The following is a 22713-nucleotide window of genomic DNA, read 5'->3' as shown; positions in this document are numbered from 1 at the left end:
AACTATATTTACATATTAGAAAATTTATATTTTCCAAATAAAAATTTAGTGATGAGTGATGTTGCTATACGTTTTTGTAAATCTCTTTAATATCTCGATTCATACAAGAAGCTGGGTGCTCATCTGCTTTTACATTTAATCAATTATTTGTTGTTTTGGTTGAAAAATATGATGAATAAAAGCCTCTTGCAGGTAATCTCAGACCCCCTGGGAGGGGTTGGGGGGTGGTTCTTTGGAGAAAACTCTGAGAAGCACTGCTCTAAAGTATACATTGTAAAGTAGAAGCAAAGTGGAATTTCTAGGCATATGTATGTATCTTCTGCTTTATTAGATAATGCCACACTGTTTTTTAGTGGTTTGTATCACGTCACATGGTGTGTACTTGTGCGAACTCACCAGTCAGAAAATAGAACCCACCTTTCCTACTTTGAAATTCATTCCTCCTTGCACTCACAGACACAAATAAGCTTTCTGTTTGGCCCAGTTCTCAGGAAAGTGCAGTCTCCCCCAGATCTTATCTCCTTAGAGCTCCTTTCCCGCATGCGGAGGGTTTGGGCCCCCAAAGGCCACGGGAGTTACTGCGTCCTCCCCTCACCCCTTAACAATATCCCTCACCCCTGACCTCCGCACCCACCTCCCTCACTTCCCCGCCTGGCTCCTACCACCGAATCTGTATTTACTTCTCACCAAGCCCTCTACCACCCTCTGCTGATCATCTTAAAGGGCACGAGCCTCACCATGGTCATTTATTAAAAAATGGAATGATACCTAATTTGTGTTTTTATGCACAAGAAAATGTATAATTTAAGAAATCAACACCTGTTAGTTACCTACTATTTTTTTAAGCACTCCAACACAAACCAGTGTGTGATCATAGGTAAGTTACTCAACTTTTTAGATCTTCGATTTCCTTATCGGTAAAACAGCAGTCATAATACCTTCCTTTACGGGAGAAGGATCAAAAGACCTGGGTAATAGGCTTAGCATAGTGCCTACTGATAATGAAGCCTCAGCTGATGTTTATTTTTATTTAACAAAAGCTTACTGAGTGCCTACTATATGATGATCATTCTCCTGGGTACTCTTTGCAAATATTAAGGTCTTGTAATAATCGTCTGGGTTAGGTAGTATTATCCTCATTTTACAGTTGCGAAGACTGAATTAGAGAGGTTAAGCAACTGGCCCAAGGTCACACAGCCAGTAAGTAGCAGAACAGGGATTAAAAGTCCTGTAAGGTAGTGGTCCCAGTATTCAAGCTCCTGGCTAAACTGCTTCCCCCAAATACTTGTTGTTATTTATGAGAAAACTCTCAGCAAATTGCAAAGTGCTCTACTACCAGTTATTAGCCCCGTAGGGTAAAATGAGCTCCTCATAACTCCTTCGGAGACCCCCCCCCCCCCCAGCGATCAGTTCTCACAGGAACAAGAAACACTGTAGTTTATGCTCGCTGAGCTGTACCAGCCGGCCCCAAGCCCTATCTAGACACCGGCTGGACACACCCTTTTTTCTGGGCCCGCCCTGCCACGCTCATTACGCTGGCTCCGCCCTTCGCCTCTGGCGCCGATGGAGACCACGCAGACGTCTCGCGAGCTTCCACGTACACACTCCAAGGCCTCTCCCCACTGCCCGAGCCGAGCACATCCGGGTTGCTGGAGCAGGTGCCTCAAGCCCCGCCCCCTTTTGCCAGGCGCTAGCCCCACTTCCGGCCATCTCAGGCCTTTTCCGCCAGTGCTGTGCCGGCTTTATCTCTGCCCTGTAGGTCGTTCCCGGCCCCAGGCCCCGGTCTCTCGCGCCCTTCCCTCGCTCCCAGCGGCTCGTCGCTCATCGCGAATCTCTCCGTGGCCCGGAGCGACTCCCGTGCGTCTTCGCGGGCGGCCCGGACCGAGGCCTGCCGCTCGTGGTGAGTCCGCGCAGACGTGACCCCGAGTCTCCCCGCAGCTCGGTTGAGGCCGCCTCCGTCGCCTCGGGATGCCGGGGCCGGGGTCCGCGCAGCGCTGGGCGGCCGCCGCGGGCCGTTGGAGCTGCAGGCTGCTCGCGCTGCTGCTGCTGGTGCCGGGGCCCGGCGGCGCCTCCGAGATCACCTTCGAGCTGCCGGACAATGCCAAGCAGTGTTTCTACGAGGACATCACGCAGGGCACCAAGTGCACCCTCGAGTTCCAGGTACGACGAGCTCTGAAAGTCCAAGGGCCCCAGCTCACGGTTCCAGGGTCGGGGCTGCATCCTGCTTGGTGACTCGTTCCTGTCTGGGTTTCTCCACTCTTGGGCTGAGTCAAGAATCACCTCTAGGTAGCTGATGCAGGGCATTTGCCTTTCCTGTTATACATCTTGGGCGAGAGCCATTTTAGACGAAATACGAAGATACAGGAGTTCCAGAAATGGTTCCTGTGACTTTTCCTTCTATGCTCCAAAATGTTCTTCGTTTTAAGGCCTATTGAACTTTTCCCCTTTAAGCACTTCTTTTAAAAAGAACTTCTTCCTGTTGTATAGTGCTCAGTGACCGGTCCCCTGCTCTCTGATTGACACCTCCACTTGAATCAGTTTTGAAGTCCTGCCAATATCTAATTCCGTTGTTTTTCAGTTTTTCCATTGATGTTAGGACTTTTGTTTAATGCTGTCCCTGTCACAGGAAGAGCTCCTTTCGAGGCTAGAAGACCATCTGCCAAAGGCATTGAACGAATAGCTGCGATAAATGAGAGGACCCTTTTCATCTTTGGGATTTTAATAGGAAAGAAACTTTATTTAACAGAATGTACTTTCTTAAGTTTGCTACAACAATCATTCTTTCTTTTTTTTTTTTTTTTTTACTTTATTTTGACAGAGAGAGGGGGAGAAAGCAGATGTGTGGGGGGAGGGGCAGAGAGACTCCCAAGCAGGCTCCATGTGGTCAGCACAGAGCCCGTCGTGGGGCTCAGTCCCACCAGCCATGAAATCATGACCTGAGCAGAAATCAAGGGTCGGACCTTAATCAACTGAGCTACCCAGGCACCCCAACAGTCTTTATTTCTGTTTTGTTGGTAGACTCATTTAGCTTATTTGAGCAGCTATTGAGTGCTAGGTGCTGGTGATAGGAAGTGGTACAAATAGATTGTTTCGCTGCCATCATTCTCGATTCCTTCTGCATCCAACCCTTTTCTTAATTAGTACCTGCTCATTCATCAAAACTACCTTAAGAGCAGAAAATCTGGGTGTCTCAGTCGGTTGAGTGTCTGTCTGACTCTTGATCCCGGCTCCGGTCGTGATCTTACGGTTCGTAGTTCAAGCCCCCTTATCAGGCTCCTCGCTGACAGTGCAGGGCCTGCTGTGGATTCTGTGTCTCACTCTTTCTGCTTCTCTCCTGCTTCCACTCTCAAAATAAAGAAATAATTTTTTTAAAAAGGCAGAAAATAGAGGATAAACGGTCTAATCTTTGGGATCTACGAGAGCTTCCTTTAGGAAGTGATTTTAGGCTGAACTGTAAAGGATTAGTTGTACATACTTTGGTAAGGGGAGTGGCGAGGGAATAGAATAGCCTTTGCAAAAGTGTTAAGAGTGGCTGGGAATTTGAGGTCTATCATGAGATCCAATATACTTGGGAATACGTATATTGCCAGAGGAAGGGAGGTCAGGGGTGAGACCATGTGCCTTGCTGGCCTGGTTAAGGATTTTAGTTTTTCCTCAGAGTATGGGAAAGCCATCAGAGCGTTGTGAGCGGTGCAGTGATATGATTCACGCAGTTTTGGTAACTGTATGTTCACTTGTGCAGGTAGAGAAAGTATTAGGGTGTTGGAGAGATGGCTGTAGGAGACTATTACAGTGGTCCAGGCTTCAAGGGTGGTAGCTGTAGAGGAGGAGACAAGTGAAAGGATTGGAGAGAATCCAGTAGGTGAAATCAACAGGACTTGATGTTTTGGCTACCGCGAGTAAGGGAAGGGAGGCTAAGGATCACCCTTTGGTTTGTTTAACTTCATGGGTTAGAACGAGGGGACTGAAAAGAAGATAGCAGGAATCGTAATATAAAAATGTCTGTGTATTTCAGGTACCAGCGTCAGACACCGTGCTTGGTGCCGAGAATACCACCACTACTGTTATGGGCTGTTACGTCTGTTAGGTAGCAGACAGCACGCCAAGCATTTCAGGCGTGTTACTTAATTCTCAGGACACCTCCATAGGAAATGGGTAGAGTTCTTACTTCTTCCTTACTTAAGAAGCTAAGGCTTTGAAAGCTTTAAGCCCAAGGTTGCAAAACGTAGCACGTGGCAGAATGAGTATGCAGTTCCAGGTTAAGTTCTTAACTCCTATACACTACCTCCCAAAGGTCAGTGAGACTGACCTTGACCTCAGGGAGCTTACATGGATACATGCAGTCATACAGTGTTAAATGCAACAGTGAAGGTACACAGTAGGTACAGTGCTGGGCAGAAGGAGAGGGCTCATCCTGGGAAATGTCACCGAGGGGCTGATGTTTGAATTGTGTCTAGGAGAAAGAGGAGCTACTCTACAAGATGGCATAGGGGAACGGACATCCTAGGCAGGTAGATTGTGTTTGTGAGACTCAGTTCCTGAAATTAGCTTGAGCCCACACTGAAGTACAGTGAGTAATAGTGTTGCTTTGTAACTGTGGGTCCAAGGGCTTCAGGGGTGATTTGTCCCAGTTTGTCAGCATTGTTTGTTGGTAATAGTGAGATTGATGATTTGTACCTGGTCTTGGTGAGATATCCCCCAGCCCCCCAAAAGGCTGTGCTGTTGAGACTGGTAATATAGCAGGGATGTGCCTGTGTGACCAGCGACAGGCCTCTTTTTGGGACTCACTGGTTGCAAGGTGTTCCTTGCACACTTGTGTGGTTCCTAGTCGAGAGTCTTTGTTTGGCTACAGTCCTAACAGAGGGAGGACAAAGGAGCCCATGCCTCACCTCCCCGACCCCCTTCTGGTGGACACTTTGACTGTGATGTTTTATATTATGTTCTTTCCCTGTAATAAGCCGTAGATCTGTAAGTATCGTCGTTCTGGGTCCTGTGATTGTTGAGCAAACAGGACCTGTTTAACTCACCACTGTTTGAGCAGATGTAAAACAAAGATCTGTTCAGAGAACTTCTGGCAGTCTGCTATTTTTGGAACACAGAAAAAGGATTGTTGAGGCCACCTTGAGGAGACACAGAGGAGTGGTATGGCACTGTTAACAGGTTGGGATTTTTCTGAATTTATCACAAGGTTTTAAGCGAACGGGTGATGGGGAGGCCAGGAGACGTGGGAGGGGCGACTCTACTGGCGTCTGGTGAACGGAAACCAGAGATGGTTGTAAACATGCCACGGTGCCCCGGGCAACGCATCCCCCTGCCACAAACAATTATCCATCCATCCCTAAACCAACTGAGACTGAGAACCCCTGGGTTTCGAGGGAAGAGAGATTGGGTTACGGGAAGACCTTTTAGGAAGTTGTGGCTTCAGTCCTGTCTAGACTCTGGATTAGGAGTGGAAGAGGCCGGATGAATTTGAGGGAGGCAGCAACGTCAAGAAATTTGTGTGACTAACCGGACAAGTAGGGAGACTTCGTTTGGGATGATTCCCAGTTTCTACATTATGTGACCGGACAGATTCTAAAGGGGTATTTTTTATCTGAAATAAGATGATTTGTTTGGAAGTTTGCTGGAGGAAGAGTGGCATGGTGATCTGTTCTGGTCCTGTTCAGTTTTGTTGTATTTGACCATTCACAGCACAACGGCCAAGTACGAATAATCAGGTACATAAAAATGAAGTCATGACTTTCACCTGGAGGAAAAGTTGTTGACGTTGGAGAGGCAGTAAATGCCCAGTTGATAAGACACTTTTTAAGTCGAAACATCGTACCTGTATGTTAATATTTACATATTAACAGTTTCCTTAGCAGTTTCCTCAGTACATAGTTATATTTCATTTATTTGTCAAAGTGATCTTGTAACATAGTTCGTTATTCATCGTATTTCCTAAGTGACAAAAGGTCACATTAGCAGCTGATCCTTCTTTGAAGTGCGAGGTTTGATCTCTGTTTTGCAGATCTAGAATGGCAACGTCGTGCTCACCCTCACCAGGAGCGTTCACACTTGAAAGTACAGGCTTGTGCCACCTGCTCTCATGGGGGTTGGGAACCCTCAAACCCGCATCTCTTCTTCCTCACTTCTTTCCCGTTCTTTCAGCCTGCACCCTTTGTTTCTTACATCTCCCCTCCCTCTTTCTTCCTACTTAATTCTTTGTCCTCTAAGGAGGCCTTTCTCCTCTTTAATCCTTTTCTCCTTTTCCTCTCTCATTATGCTTGTCTACTTACCTCAGGAAGAATCTCCCTCCCCTTCATTTGTATGACCCAAATGGGCCTTTAAATTGTAACTGATGAAGCACAAGCCCTTGAAAATAACTCCAAAGTCCTCTTCAGAACTTTTCATTTACCCCCCTGGCTTTCCTTTCAAATATGCTTGCCCTTTAATACAGGCTTCCAGATAAGCAAAAGATTTGTTTGCTTTTGTTTTGTTTTTGCTTTAATCACAAGTTTATAAACAGGATAGTTTAATCATTGATATTTCTCTGGGAAACAAATTTGCAAAATGAAGCTATACTGTTAGAATCGGTAGCCCACGGGTCTGTTCAGTCCATAATGCTGTTCAAAACAAAAGGTGTATCAAATTCCATATAACTGACGTTGAGAAGCACTTAAGAAACAAACCTAAATTTGGCATTAAAGTGAATTTAAGTTCTATAATAGTTACATGCTTGGGGTGTTACGCTAAGGACTGGTCTCCTTTCCTCCTGCACTACACTATCCGTGCGTGTGCTTGGATGGTGCACATAGGAAATGAGGGGACAAAATTTAGGGAAGGAAAATACTACATGGCAGTGAGCTTAAGGGTCAAGAGTGTGACTTTGGGGTTCAGATTCTGTCTCTGCCTTTTACTAGATGAGCAATCTTGGGTAGGTTGCTTATCTTAACTCAGTTTCTCAGTTTGTCAAATGGAGGGCAGAAACCCTCTCTTGTAGGTTTGTTGGGAGAGTCAAGTGATTTAAGAGACCTGCGTTAATTAGAATGGTTATTTGGCTGGTTAGGTAGTTTCTCTCTCCCATCATGGGGAAACTTGTTCAGTGTCTGTAAAGCTTTGGTTGAACTGAAATCTGCCTCCCAAATTCCATCCACTGCTGGGAATTAAAAAATGTGAAATTGCCCTTGATAGTAAAAGTCCACTGCCAGGAGTCTTATCCTTTTAACAGGAAGTCTGGTTGCTTTGTCAGACTTGTGAGTTGCAGTGATATCTTTCTTCCCTTTTTCTCTGTCTTCATAGGTGATTACTGGTGGACACTATGATGTAGACTGTCGATTAGAAGATCCTGATGGTAACGTGTTATACAAAGAGATGAAGAAACAGTATGATAGTTTTACCTTCACCGCCTCCAGAAACGGGACATACAAGTTTTGTTTCAGCAATGAATTTTCCACGTTCACACACAAAACCGTGTATTTTGATTTTCAAGTTGGAGAAGACCCGCCTTTGTTTCCTAGTGAGAACCGAGTCAGTGCTCTTACCCAGGTAAATGAAAAGCAGCAGAATGGTGTGTTGAGACGGAGGGAAAGCATAATTTCACACGCATTCACCCACTGATGAACACGGAGTTTGAGACTTTCACACGGTCTTTCAGATCCATCTTAATTCTTATAGTAGATTAGACATTTCAGGGAACTTCAGACATTTTTGGTGGAGACCACTGTGAAAGGATTTGATGAACTTTGAAGTGTAAGCAGGAGGATCCCTTCAGTGGGAAAGGAAATTTAGGAAGACTGGACAGTGCTCCAGCATTCGGAAGCATTTTTTGTGGTTCATGAGGAATATGGCTTCCATAACCCGGCAGGTTGGTATAACTGGAAACAAAATGATGCCTTCGTTAATCTGTAATCAATATGCCACCTGGTAGTGTTCTCCCAGTGTTTAGTGTTCATTCAGGCTGCTCTTAGAATGTTTGCTAGAACTTAGGGCAAAATATTAAAGATCAGTCGTAAGCCATCTAACAAAAATAGTTAAGGAAGGCAGGTTGGACTTTATGTTGAAGAAGAGCTTAACGAGAGAAAGAGAAGGAAAGAGATTTAAAGTCTGTGAACAGATGCGGCTCAGGTGGTGAGAAGGGCCATTTTCGTTCCAGCTTGAACAGAATGTGAGCTTAGATCTTACCTAAAAGGTACTCAATTAGGTATCCGAAGGAATTATTTGTTACTTCTACTTGTTAAGCCCTTAAAGTGGTATTTCATTGTTCCCAGGTTCTAGTTAGGTTGTTGGCCCAAGTCATGTGGTGACAGAAGCCATTTTTATTTGTTACTTATTATTTTTTAAATTTTTTAAAATGTTTATTTATTTTTAATGTATATTTATCTTTATTTTTTTAGTATAATTTATTGTGAAATTGGCTAACCTACAGTGTGTAAAGAGTGCTCTTGGTTTTTGGGGTAGATTCCCATGATTCCTCACTTACATCCAACACCCAGTGCTCATGCCAACAAGTGCCCTCCTCAATAATAACGTACAGGAGCCTTAACTCATAATCCTACTGTGAGCATTAACAGGATGTATTCATACACTCTTACTTTTAGAAATGTTCTCTTACTTTACCATGCCGTGTGAATGGCGCTTTGCTTTGTAAAAAGGTTTTACTCTGGGGCCCTTGTTTGTAACATAAGCTTCATGAATTCTAATTTGTATAAGGTAGCTTGCTCTACAAGCCAGATAGATAAATATAACACGTGAGTGGTAATAAAGCAGTTAATAGCTGTTAATCTCCTTTATTTGTATCACATTTTTTATCTTAATCTTATTTTTCTACTTTTGAAAAGCTAATGAGTCCCTCATACCTCCTACGGTTGGTGACACTCACAACACAGTTGTTCACATCTTAGAATAGAAAAATGTACCAGCTGGTAAATGCAGAATAAGTTACCGAGTTGTAGTAAATCACCATTTTTCATCTATTAGTAAAATGATGGATCTGGAGTAGACAGTGTTACCAGTCACTGCTAAAGCCACTAGGTGGAAAGCTGTGGGGGAATTGTACCATGGCTAGATCACACTGATAGCACCAAATCTAATGGCCATTTCCAGATAGAGAGGTAACTGGGCATTGTGTGTCTTCTGATAATATGCGTTAATGAAGTGCACAACATGGGAAGTTAGAAGGAAGTTGGAAATGCTGCAGGACAGAGGACCCAGTTTCTTCAAGTGGGAAGGGAAGACAGGAAGAGAACCAAAAGATTCAAGAACCCTTGAAGGACACATCAGCCAGACGATTGGGGTCGAAGCTGTTTGGATTCTGATTTGGAAACAACTTTTGAGATGTTTAGGGAAATTTGAGTACCGAGTTTATATTGAAAACTCTAAGGAACCATTTTTCAATTGTTTTACGTGTGCTAATGCTACCAGCGTTGTAGCTTTTAGTGTAGTGTTGCCTTGCAGAAATGAATATAAAGTATAAAAGTACAGTTAAAATGATAACAGCTAAGGGATTTGCCTCAAATTAATTGGAGTGGGGAAAAAAATAGGTGAGGAATATGTACATATTGGTGAAGTAAGATTAGCCACGTGTTAATGATTGACCTGGGGGCTCACTGTACCACGTTCTTTGGAATATGAACTTTTTGAACATGGACTTAAATCTGAACACTTCTCCTTATTAGAAGAGGTAGGGAAAAAAGGGAAACCTCTCAAAAATTATACGAATCCGTGCAGTTAGTCCCTTTATTTCTGTGATGTTCTTTCATCCAGCGCTTCTTAACCCTTACTCCGTGTCAGACTTCCAGGAATCCTTAAACATTCTGAATTTGTATCAGATCCTCGCTTTTGTGCACGCTTCCCAGGATTAGCCTCCGTCCCGCTTTGAGAATGCCTGAGAAGGAGAGAGAGTCTAGAAGCGCCTCCGGAGCCTCCTACCACAGATCAGAACATGTGATTATTCATTTTAGCACCGTTTTGCTAATCTTTGATTCTTAGGGCCCTCGACAAAACAGGAACAGGAAAAACGTTTGAGTGTCCATCTAACAGGTACATGCAATTTGTGGACCACGTAATTTCTCGTACTTCGTGGACCACGTAATTTCTCGTACTTTGTAGAAGCACCTTTAATGGAATATTTTTATAAGTGATTTCTTTCATCTTACTTTGGCAAAAACTTTATTAAATGTTTGAATTCTTTTCTAGTTCTCTATTCCTTCACAAAAAGTAAGACCAGAAAAAAGAAATCCCAGAATCTTTTGAGAGATTCTGTGGGTTTATTAGTGAAAGGAGGAAAGAAGTTATACAAGTCGTTAACACTGGGGTAGAGAGGAGCCCAAATAACTTTGTGACATGGGGGTATTCTAGTGACTGAGTTAGCTTGACAGTTTTGGGGTCTAAAGGAGAGAGAGGAGCAGAAAGGAAAATGGGAAGGTTGCTAAGATAAACTTCATTTATTGGAGAATTTTCCAGAATACAGGAAAGTAGTAATGTTCGCCATCTTCCTCCCTCTGCTTCCCATACTCCGTGGCCCTCATCGCTGTCCTGTTATCATAAAGATATTTTTCCTTTGTGTGGCTGTGCACAGTATATATCAACAGTTCCTTCCTTAGCGATAAGGGCGAGAAAACCCTCAGATTGTTTGTAACATTCTTAATACATGGTTTGTGATGTAGAATAAGTATAATAATAACGCAGGTATTTCATCACTAGGATTAAGTTTTCAGCAGTAGAAAAATATTACACTCTGCTGTACAAACAAAAAATTTAGACACTTACCCTTTCTCAAAGCAGATAGTGTGATGAATGTATAGAAAGGTAAGGTGTCATCAGATGAAGGCTGGCAAATGGATTACACAGTGAAACTGAAACTTCCTCCCACTGAGAATGTATGTGTTGGTTGACTGGCAGGAGGGAGGACACATGTTTAGCAAATTGATAAATTAAAGAAAGACACTGACGCCCTGACCTATCACTTTCAGACTCAACTGCTTTTAAGATGGTTAACTTTGTCTGGTGCTTGGTTTATTTTTGCATCTATTTGGACTTTGTACTCACTATTGATCACATTTTCTGCCCTGCCATTCTCTTCCTCCTAATTCATCCTCCTGGGGGAGCCTGAACTTGAAATTCTGTAACCACCCACTGTCACTGATAAGTATTTGTGCTTCTGTCAGCTTAGCATTCTGTCTAGCACATGGCAGGTACCACCGCTGTGACTTTCCAATTCGGGGCAAGCTGCTGCCTCACCGAATCTCCGGCCTCACCAGTTGCCCTAGTGGGGATGAAGGGAAGGGCCGGTTGCATTGCCGGAACCAGTGGCGTAAATGAGCGGGTGAATGAGTGAGTGCCAGTTCAGTGGTGTGTTAATCAGATGTGGAATTGAGATCTAACTGGAAGATGAATATATTAGATGGATAGGGCAGAAAGTGTCCCACCTACTAACTGCACCTATCTCTCTTTAGATGGAATCTGCCTGTGTTTCAATTCACGAAGCTCTAAAGTCTGTCATCGACTATCAGACTCATTTCCGCTTGAGAGAAGCCCAAGGCCGAAGCCGAGCAGAAGATCTAAATACGAGAGTGGCCTATTGGTCAGTAGGAGAAGCCCTCATTCTTCTGGTGGTTAGCATAGGGCAGGTATTTCTTCTGAAAAGCTTTTTCTCAGATAAAAGAACCACCACAACTCGTGTTGGATCGTAACTACGTTTTGAGAATTGCTGCACCATTGCCACCATTAATATTGCTGTCCTCTGGTTAATTTTAGGTACCGAAGAACTTACTATTGGCAACATTTTTAAACCTTACTCATACACTTGTTGGGGGGGATTTACAGCACATATCCCCAAACTGTGGAAAGGACACCTTTTTTAATTTGTAAAGGTAGACAAAACTTCGGAACTTATTTTGGGCTATTCATGTTCAATATTCAGCACCAATGATCTTTTCTTGGTTGTTTATATCTTCGCATACTAAACTTTGGTATTTTGATTCCTTTTAGCCATTTAAAAGTACTTTTCTTATAGGTAGTGGATATTTTAAAAACCTTCCATTTAATGTCTGTGTGTTGTGGAGGAAGAGAATTGCCTTTTAATTGTTTATAGTAAAGTTTTGTTTTCCAGAAAACCAAATGTGATTCACTGTACCAGGCCCTAGTCTGCACTGTTTAATTTGAGCATGGGGGAGCCACCCTGGAAATGTTAGTTAATATTGATATAATTTTAAATCGATGGATCATGGTATAATTCATTTCTTACTAGCTTGGAAACTGTCAGTCTTTTGTTTTTTGTCTCCATTCTGTGATTTTTAAGCCGATACGTTCTTTTTTCCATGAAGACGTTCTCACCACAGAGAAAAAAGTAGGTTTCAGCAACGTAACAGCATTTATACAGGCCTTAAAAATCAGTCTGTTAAAACAAGTAGAATAATTACAGAATAACTTAAGATCCTACATCGGGAGACAAATGAAATGAGAAAAGTTTTAGTGAGTTGTCTGCGCATATTACATTTTCAGTGCTTTTACAGAGAAAAAAGTTCATCTGTTTTACTTTAACATTTTGATGGGCTGGTTCTTGCCCTAATGTGGCTTCACTGTCTGAGTCATTCCCGGCTTAAATTGACCGCTGTAATACTCACATTGTAAAAGTGCCATATCCTGAGGGGGGTGCTGCACTGAGAAGTTGGTTTCTTTGGATTTTATCCTTTCTTCTTTGTGTGTGTTTTGGTTTTGGTTTGTTTTTTGTCTTGCACATGTAATTTGTACACATCTGGTCAGTGACCCGAAGATGATCTAAACTTCAGAATGCCCTGTGTTTCTTATTTGATAATCTTCATCAGTTGTACTGCATTTAATGAATATTAAACAGCACATATCCTGTACGCTATAGGGTTTAAACTGTGTTTGTATTTTATAACTTGTATAGATCGAGCTGATTGAAATAAGATTTTGTTCAGGTGTTCCAGAATAGAATACAAGACACATGCAAAACTCTGTAGGTGTTTCAAGCTTTTCTGCTGTTAAAAAAAAAAAAAGAATTGCAGCTGCTTTTTGCCATGCCTCCCACCCCCACCCCAGAGTGAGGAGTGCTGAACAAGACTGTCCCGTAGAATGCTAATGGGATGGCAGTTCTAGTCACTTAACCACTGTGGACTAGAAGTTAACTCAGTGCAAAGCTATCTTTAAGTGTCTTCAAAAAGTAAAACCGGTTCTGCACCTAAGAGCAAAACAAATTCAAAGGTGTTGTGCTTGCTCATTTCAGATGCTACAGTGCAGTGAGGGATGAACACGTTTCCACCCCTTTCATTCTCAAATGCTCGAAGACCAAATAGCTACTCTTTAAGCTATTCAGCAGCAGACTAGGAACTGCAGTTGACCATTTTGCAGGTTTATCTCTGGATTTTTGTATCGGGATTGTCCTGCAGCTTTTATAAGTGTCCCTGTATATTTAGATTTGAAACACTAGCGTTAACGTGATTGATCCGCACGGGTGTACGTTATCTGTCCTTCTCCGCTTGCCTGTCTGCTCTGTTGTGTTCCGATACCTTCCACCATAATTAATCCCCGTCAGGCAGCATCAGTGCACCTGGTTTGGCTTAGGTAATGCGGTCATTCAGTCTGCGCCTCCCAGAACTACACGATACTAGACAATTACTACAAATAACTTCTGATGAAACTATCGAGCTGTCTTGAAATTTTTGAAGTCACCGTTGTTTCCTGTTGTAGAAAATAGTACAGGCTTAGTCGACACTCTCTGTAACTGGTTCAAGTTTGACAGCTGTCTATTCTCAACTGGGTATGTATATTGAAATCAGAAAATACCTATCTATCCAGACCTAAATGTTGAAGAACTTTTTTTCTTCCTCCTGCTGTATAATTTGTAGCTCCTCTTGTTTCTTTAATCCTTTCGTAACTTGTTGGAAGAGTTTGAATTTCCCAAATATTTATGTTTAGACATATGGCTCAGAATATATATTTAACATCCTTAGCTGTATATATTTTTAAAGTAAAATAAATAATGGAAAGGGCCTTGATATACAGGTTTATTACTAAAATATCAACTGTGTGAAGATCCATTTTAAGATACTACTTTGCTAATTAATCTAAACATGGTTTTTTCTATTAAAGACACAAACGGTTTGTGGTTCACAGCTCTCATCCTGGTTTGATGATAATCAACTTTGAAAATACAGTGGACCGAGGAGCGGTTTTGTTCTTTGGAAGGTTTCATTTAAATCTCTGTACATCCATTTTTGCTTCAGTTTGTGTAACATTTATAGTTCTATAGGACAAAGCAGACCCTATGACTATTGTTTTCAGAAGTTAATATATAAATAATTCAAAGGGGGTTTTCATTTACTTTTGAAAAGAAAAATTTCTCTAAACACATGTGGGTCCTGCAGGATTGCACCAATCAATTCTTGTAGAATAAAAAAAAAATCTTTCAACAAACTGACTTCACTTGTTTCTGTCAGGATTTGTCTTTTTACAGCTTCTTAAAAACTTGCAGCTTGGAGTACAGTTTGTAGCGAGAGAGTGGTTTTTATTGGGTGTTTCATCTAGACATCTCAGGGACTAGCCAAGAAAGAATGATAAAGAAGAAGAATACCGCCTCTAAACTACCTCATTTTAAACCTTTTTGCATTTTCTCACTGGAAGTTTTGGGTGAAAGGGAGTAAAGTCCTCAGTTCCCTAAAAAGCTCTTTGTTTTTAAGTAAATTAGCCTTAGGTTGTATAATGCCTAGTTTCCTCAATTGTTTTCTTACCCTTCATGATGTACTCACAGGGGACATTTGGGTTCCAGGGCAAAATTCTACAAAAGTAGCAGAGACCCAGCAGTAAATACAGGTTGATATGTGCAGTCAGGTGCCGCGCAAAGTATTTTACTTGCATGGACACATTTCATCTTGGCGATAATCCTGTGCACTGAGGATATTCTTCCCATTTCACAGACAAGGAGATGAAGAAGGCATTGAGAGGTTAAGAAACCCCCCTGTATCTCAGTATCATTAGCACAGTCTGTGAAGCACGGCGCTCTAGCTCCCGAGGCCTCTCCCGCGACCACGGTGCCGTCAGTACTGCCTTACAGACACCAACCAAGGAGAGATCTCAGAAGGCTTAGCTCTCTTGGTTTCCCTGTAGCTCAGCAGCAGTTCAGGGCTTTAGCTTTGGAGTCACCGCCAAGTGCAAATTATAGTTGTGTGCCCTCACACAAGTGATTGTGTTAACTTTATTTGTGTCTTCGCCTGTCGCTAAGGTAATAGCTGCTATAAAGAGAATAAAATGAGATGTTCACGAAACACTTAGGATCAGTAGCCACCCTATACAAGCCCTTAATAAATGCTGTATTTTCCTCATTGGTCCAGTTCTAGTCTCTTGATCTGTCTGGAGTTTCTGAAGTTTTTACCGCAGCCTGTATTCTTAACGGCTCTTAAGTAAATACATAACACGAATATGAAAGTATTTATCATGTGCATGAATGATCTAGAATTCTGGTTTCAGAAATGAGTACAGTACTCTGACCACCAGGAACGTAACTTAGTTGGGGAGACAGGATAGGTCTCTGAGCAGCTAATGTTACGTAAATAGTGAAGTGGAATGGACTCAGAGAGGCTTAAGACCTTTCAGGGTGCTAGAAGTAAAACAATATGTAGGTCAAAAGATTTACTCCCCGAGGAGTTTTAACTTTGTCTCCCCACAGGGGAAACTCATGGTTGTCTAGGTAGGCCAGTGGTTAAGTGGATTAATCTCTAATTCAGAGATAGGTGGACTATTGGCCATACCCCATTGCTGCATATTGAAAAAAACACATTCTTTTACTTTGTTAACAATAGAAGGGATGTTTGGTCTGACTTCTCTGTCATGGTTGTTTCCAAGTCCAGGAAGAAAATACGAGGATGTTATCCCTAACCACCAAATGTGCTGTCTTTCATTCTACATTTCTCCATTTTATCCATAAGATATTATTAGAAATGATCCTATTACTCGCTGAAATCAAGATCTACTAGAAGTAACGCTGGTCTGGCACAATCTTTTTAATTAAAGAGAAAAGGCAGCACAAGAATTTGAGAAATAATAATTAGAAGAATAAAGTCCACTCATCCCACCGTCCACTTAGATGTATTTCAGGTGTGTGTGTGTGTGTGTGTGTGTGTGTGTGTGTGTGTGTGTGTGTATGTTTAAATATTTATTTTTGAGAGAGGCACAGAGGGGGACAGAGGATCCAAAGGCGGCTTTGCACTGACAGCAAACTGCAAGGTTAGGACCTGAGCCAAAGTTGGACGCTCAACCAACTGAACCACCCAGGTGTCCCTATATTTTAAGAACTGGTATTCTATCGTCTGTAACAAAATTTTAAACTTAAAATGGTAAATAAAAGTGGACATAATAGAAGTTATTAAGGGCGCCTGGGTAGCACAGTAGGTTAAGTGTCTGACTCTTGATTTTGGCTCAGGTCATGATCTTGTAAATCATGGGGTCGAGCCCTGCATTGGGCTCAGTGCTGACAGTTCAGAGCCTGCTGGGAATTCTCTCTGCCTCTCTCTCCCCTCTCAAAATAAACAAACTTAAAAAAAATAAGCCTGAAAAAAAGTTATTAGATGTATATATAAAGAGGAGTAATGTAACACATATTCATATCACCAATGCTCAGGTTAAATGCCACCTTGCCAGCACCCTGGAAGGCTTTTGGGTATCCTTTCCTGATCACATCCCTGAATTTCCCCACTAGAGATCAGCAATGTTCCGGTAATGAAAATAATTTCCGAAGCTCTTGGGTGGCTCAGTTGGTTGAGTGTCCCGACTCGATTGTGGCTCAGGTCATGATCCCAAGGTCATGGGATCAAGCCCCACATTGGGCTCCATGCTGAGCCTGGAGCCTGCTGAAGCTTCTGCCCTTCTCCCCGACTCGTATTCTCTCTCTCTCTCTCTCATAAAAAGAAAAAATTCTTGATGTTAGGTAAAGCATCTTTATAACCTTTTTCTCCAAGATTTGGGCTGTCATCTTTGTCATCTATGCTTTGCATTTAAAAAAAAATTTTTTTAATGTTTATTTTTGAGAGAGAGAAAGAGCACGAGTGGGGAGGGGCAGAGAGAGAGGGAGACAGAATCTGAAGCAGGGCCCAGGCTCCAAACTGTCAGCACAGAGCCCGACGTGGGTCTCAAACCCACAGACCATGAGATCATGACCTGAGCCGAAGTCAGACCCTCAACCACCTGAGCCACACAGGCGCCCCTATCCTTTGCATTTTTGTACGAAGTTTGGAATTTGCCCAAGTTTCAACAAAACAAGTCTTAGGATTCTTGTTGGAATTATAATTAATTAATCCTCTCTGTAATAGTGCATTTTCCATTGAATGAACATCCCTCCATTGATAAGGACTTCCTTAGATCTTTTGATAACAGTTTTGTGATTTTCTTCATAAAGCATTCCATAAATTTTGTTACATTAATAATTGTTTTCTTTATATTTTAGATGTTATTGTAAATGATGTCTTTAAATTTTGTTTGTTGCTGGTGCACAGAAATTGAAAAAATTTCAATATATATTTATTTTGAAAGAGAGAGTGAGCAGGGAAGGGGCAGGAGAGAATCCCAAGCAGGCTCCGCACCGTCAGTGCGGAGCCCGATGTGGGGCTCGAACCAACGAACCTTGAGATCATGACCTGAGCTGAAACCAAGAGTTGGACGCTTAACTGACTGAGCCGCTCAGATGCCCCAGAAATAAAATTTTTAAACAGATTTTTCTGTTTGGTAACCTTGCTGCAATTTGCTTATCAATTCTAGTAATTTCTCTATAGATTCATTTGAACTTTCTAAATATGCAAATACATCACCTACAAGACTTAACAGATTTGCTTTTCTTTCCGTTCCTCATAACTTGTGGTTTTCTTTCTTTTTCTTGTCTAATTACATTGGCAGACCCCCAGTACGCTGTTGAAGAGACGTGGTCATAATAGGCATGCTTGTTTTGGGAATGCACTCCAGGTGTTCTGTAAGCAGTTTATGGTATTTTTATTAAATTGAGAAATATCTATTCTTAGTTTGTGAAGAGCTTTTCATAATCACAGATGTTGCTGAATTATCAAAAGCTCTTTCTGGAGGCACCTGGGTGACTCAGGTCATGATCTCACAGTTCGTGAGTTCTAGCCCCACATCGGGCTCACCGCTGTCAGTGCAGAGACTGCTTCAGGTCCTCTGTCCCTGTCTCTGCTCCTCCCCTGCTTGTGCTCTCTCTGTTTCAAAAATAAATAAGAAAAAAAAATTTTTTTTAAAAAAGCTCTTTCTGTATTGCAAAAAATTGTTGTTTTTCCACCTTTAATCATTAACATGATTCGTTACATGGATTGGTTTCATATTGTTAAACCAACCTTCCTTTCCTGAAGTAAAACCAACCTGGCCATGATTTGATTGGTTTGTTTTTGATTTGGCTTATTTTAAGATTTTTGCTTAATATCACAATGATACAGTCTTGTAAAATGAGTTGGAGAGTGGCTTTCTTTCCCTGTTTCCTGGAGGAGTGTCTCTAAGATGTGCATTACTCCTGTCATAAATGTTTATTAGAAATCTTAGGTGAAGTATGTGTGGGGCCTGGCATCTTTGTGGGATACCAATTCAAATTTCGTTCTGTTTTTTTAAAATAGCTTTTTTTTTTTTTAAGTTTATTTATTTGTCTTGAGAGGAGTGAGAGCACATGAACAGGGGAGGAGCAGAGGGAGAGAGGGAAAGAGAGAAACCCAAGCAGGTTCCACGCTGTCAGCCCAGAGCCCGATGTGGGCCTGCATCCCACAAACCACGAGATCATGACCTGAGCCAGGTCATGGAGATCAGGAGTCAGATGCTTAACCGAGTGAGTCACCCAGGCACTGAAATTTTCTTTCTATTAATAAGAGTATTTCTTCATGTAGAATACTGGCAAATTGAATGTTCCCGAGAATTTGTCCACTTCATCTACATTTTCAAATTTATTAGCACAGTGTTATTCCTGCCCTCTTTTTAACATAGGCCAGATCTGTAATGATGTCCCCCCCTTGTCATTCCTGATACTATTATTTGTGGCATACAAATTTATACTATTTCTTTCATCATCTTTCATTTTTACTTGCCCAGCCTTTTTTCAGAGGGGTGTCATCTGTATTATTTTTTTTCAAAGAACCAATATTTTGGTTTATTGTTGTTGTCATTGTTTCATTGATTCCAGCTTTTTATGATTTCCTTTTTTCTAGGTTGAGTTTGTCACTTTTCTGTAGTACTGTAATGGATATTTAGCTCAAATGTTCACCTTTCTAGTCAACTATATATTTAAAACTGTAGATCTCCTTCTAAATGCTACTTCAGCTGTATGTTCATTTTCTATGCTCTGTGTCAAGTGACCACAAATTTTCCCATCTAAAACAGCATACCTTTGGGGCACCTGCATGGCTCAGTCGATTCAGCCTCTGACTCTTGATTTTGGCTCAGGTCTTGAACTCAAAGTCGTGGGATCAAGCCCCACATCAGGCTCCATGCTGGGCGCAGATCCTGCTTGGGATTCTCTCCCTCTCCCTCCGCCCCTCCCCTGCTCATGCACAAGCACGGATACGCACGCACTCTCAAAAAAATAAAAATAAAACAGCATACTTTTATTATCTCGCAGTATCTATGGGCCAAGAGTCTACGCACAGCTTAGATGGGTCCTCTGTTCAGGGGTTCGCAAGGCTGCATCAGTTACTACCCTGGACTGTGTTCTCAGCTGGAGCTTGCGGTCCTCTTCCAAACTCATCAGATTGTTGACCACATTCAGTTCCTTGCAGCCCTCTGCCACGAGGCTGCCTTTCCAGACCATGTCTCCACTGTATGCTTCGTCAGGGCCAGTAAGAGAGACTCTGTTACTTTGAGTCTCTTTCAGAAAAGGCCAGATGGGATTCACCAGATTAGGTCAAAACTATCCAGAATAAGCTCCCTTTTGACTAACTCTGAGCCAACAGTATAAGAACATTAATTGCATCTCCAAAATCCTTTCACCTGTGCCCTATTCTGTTGGTAAGAAGCAAGTTATATGTTCTGCCCTCACAAGGGTATGGATCTGGGGATGGGGAAGGAATGTAGAGGCTGTTCTGGAGCTCTGCAAACCACAACCTCCATTCTCCAAGCGGAGATATCTAGTTTAGTTACCCAATTTCAAAGAATACTATGCTCTCATTATTACTTATAATTTGACCCACAGATATTATTTGGAGCTATAGTTCTTCATGTTCAAACATAGCTATTTAAGTTATAATTGAACTGTTATTAGAGAATATGTTCTCTGTGTGATTTAAATTATTTGACATTGGATAACAATTGCCTCATGACTCCATTTACCTCCCTCTCAACTTATATGTTGTCATGTATTTTGTATCTCTTTAAAGACAAGTCTTTATTGTCTTGTATAGTCACCATTCATTTAGATTTACCTATATTTGCCATCATTTTTGCTCTCTGTTCCTTGCTGTGTCTTTGAACTACCATCTGGGATAATTTAGTGCAGTTCAGCTGGAGGCAGATTCACTTTTTTTTTTTTTCCGAAATGTCTTTATGGGGCGCCTGGGTGGCTCAGTTGCTTAAGCGTTTGACTTTGGCTCAGGTCACGATCTTGTGTTCATGAGTTTGAGCTTTGTGTCGAGCTCTGTGCTGATAGCTCAGAGCCTGGAGCCTGCTTTGGATTCTGTGTCTCCCTCTGTCTCTCTCTGTCTCAAAAATAGATTACCCTTGAAAAAAAATTGTTTTAGATATGTATTTATTTGGCCTTCATTTTTAAAGGCAATCAATTTTTTCTGTACATAGAATTCTCTTCGGGTGATGATCTTGAAGATAACCTTCCCATTGTCTTCTGGCTTCCCTATCATTGCCATGAAGAAATCAACTGTTAGTTTCTTACTCCATTGAAACTAGTGGAGTCTTTTTCCTCCGGCTGTTTTCAGGGTTTTTTCTTTGTATTTGCTTTTCCGCAGTTTTATTATGCTGTATCTAAGTGAGGATTTCATTTTATTTTTCCACTTGGGTTTTGTTTGGCATCTTAGATATGTGGATTGATACATCAGTTCTGGAAAACTCTCAATTATATTCTTTAGGTATTTCCTCTGCCCAGTATTCTTTGTCCTTGACTTCTGGGATTCTAAGTAAACACATGTTAGACCTTCTTGGTATGTTTCTTCTGTCTTCATTTTTCTGTGTGTATTGTGTTTATTTTTTCTGTGTCATCCTAGATAGTTTCTTCTTATATAGCCTGTAAATCATGAAGTCACTTTTCAGCTATTTTTAGTTTGCCAGGAGACTCATTCACTGAGTTCATAATTTCTGTTTATATATATATATATTTTTTATTTTTTTTAATGTTTATTTTTGAGAGAGAGCAAGCAGGGGAGGAGCAGAGAGAGAGGGAGACACAGAATCCAAAGCAGGCTGCAGGCTCTGAGCTATCAGCAGAGAGCCCGATGTGGGGCTCAAACTCACGAACAGTGAGATCATGACCTGAGCTGAAGTCAGACGCTTAACTGACTGAGCCACCCAGCTACCCCTCTGTTTTTATATTTTTTAATTCTGTTTTTTTGGCAAGGTTCTTTTCCTTAATCTGCACTGGTATGCTATCTGGTTCCTTGCTGCATTTTTTAAATGAGGATTTTATTTCCATGGATTATCCTTTGTGTCTGTTAATTCCACTATCTATAGCCTGCTCCAGTTCTGTTCCTGTCATCTCTAGTTCATGTTGCTTGTAGTTCATGTTGTCTGGCATTATCTTTGATGGTTTGCTTGAAAAACCTGGAAAAGAATACAGAAATAATTTAAGATCTGAGATGATTTCATCTTCCTTAAGAGGTTTTTGTTTCTTGCTGCCAAGTGCCTGAGGTCACTAGCAGTCTGGAACTTAGGGTTTAGATGTTCTGTTCTCCTCCACATGATCCACTGCACCATGTATCCCCACTCCAGGTGACAGCCCTTGGGCTCCAGTGTTTGGGTGGATACCAAACGCAACCTTTGTCTCTCCAACTCTAATTGTTGATGAAAATACAACTCTTCCTCTCCACTGACTCCTCTAGATTGGCAATTCAGCACAAGGGCAAACGCAGCGCTGGCACTATTTCCTGAACTCTAATCCTCCTTCCTTAGTTTGACCTGGTAGATTCCATCTTTTACATCTTCGAGAGGATGCTTATTGTGTTTCCTCAGTTTTATCTTCGGTGAGAACATAGATCCAAGTGACCTCTTTTCTGGGGCACCTGGGTGGCTCAGTCAGTTAAGTGTCTGACTTCGGCTCAGGTCACGATCTCATGGCTCGTGAGTTCAAGCCCCGCATCGGGTTCTCTGCTGTCAGTGCAGAGTCCTCTTCGGATCCTCTGTCTCCCTTTCTCTCTGCCCCTCCCCCATCTCCCTCTCTCAAAAACATACAAAAAGCCCTTTTTTTTTTTAAAAAAAAAAAATGACCTCTTTTCTCATCACCACCTCCAGAAATCCAAGGTTACATCTTGGTCATGAATAAAATGTGCAACACCTGTACTTTGGTTCTCCACCTCACCCCTGGGTCACTCAGGGAGTTTCAGATGACCCTAGATGATATCTTTTTATCCATGAACGACTCATTTATTCATTCAACCAGTATTTATTCAGTGCCAACTATGTTCTATGCTTTTTTTCTTAGAACTAGAGACTCAGTGGTAAACAAGAACTTACTGTTCTGTTCTAGGAGATAGACAAGTCAGTTTTCACATGAGAGGATTTTAACTTGGGGTA

General features: G+C 41.8%; 1 protein-coding gene across 1 annotated transcript in view; it reads left to right on the top strand.

Moving 5' to 3' along the window:
• Positions 1-1661: 1661 nt before the first annotated feature.
• Positions 1662-22713, top strand: part of LOC121010838 (uncharacterized) — a 43661-nt gene continuing 22609 nt past the window's right edge. Inside the window, exons 1-4 of the mRNA XM_040444721.1 lie at positions 1662-2160; positions 7282-7527; positions 11436-11669; positions 22093-22163. Coding sequence (XP_040300655.1) covers positions 1969-2160; positions 7282-7527; positions 11436-11669; positions 22093-22163 — 743 coding nt within the window. The 5' untranslated portion in view covers positions 1662-1968. The remainder of the gene's footprint in view (positions 2161-7281; positions 7528-11435; positions 11670-22092; positions 22164-22713) is intronic.

The sequence above is a fragment of the Herpailurus yagouaroundi genome, unplaced genomic scaffold, assembly GCF_014898765.1.
Source record: "Herpailurus yagouaroundi ecotype Mexico unplaced genomic scaffold, PumYag 192, whole genome shotgun sequence".
Taxonomy (NCBI): domain Eukaryota; kingdom Metazoa; phylum Chordata; class Mammalia; order Carnivora; family Felidae; genus Herpailurus; species Herpailurus yagouaroundi.
Note: the sequence above shows the minus strand (reverse complement) of the source record. Positions and strands in the feature narration are given on the sequence as shown.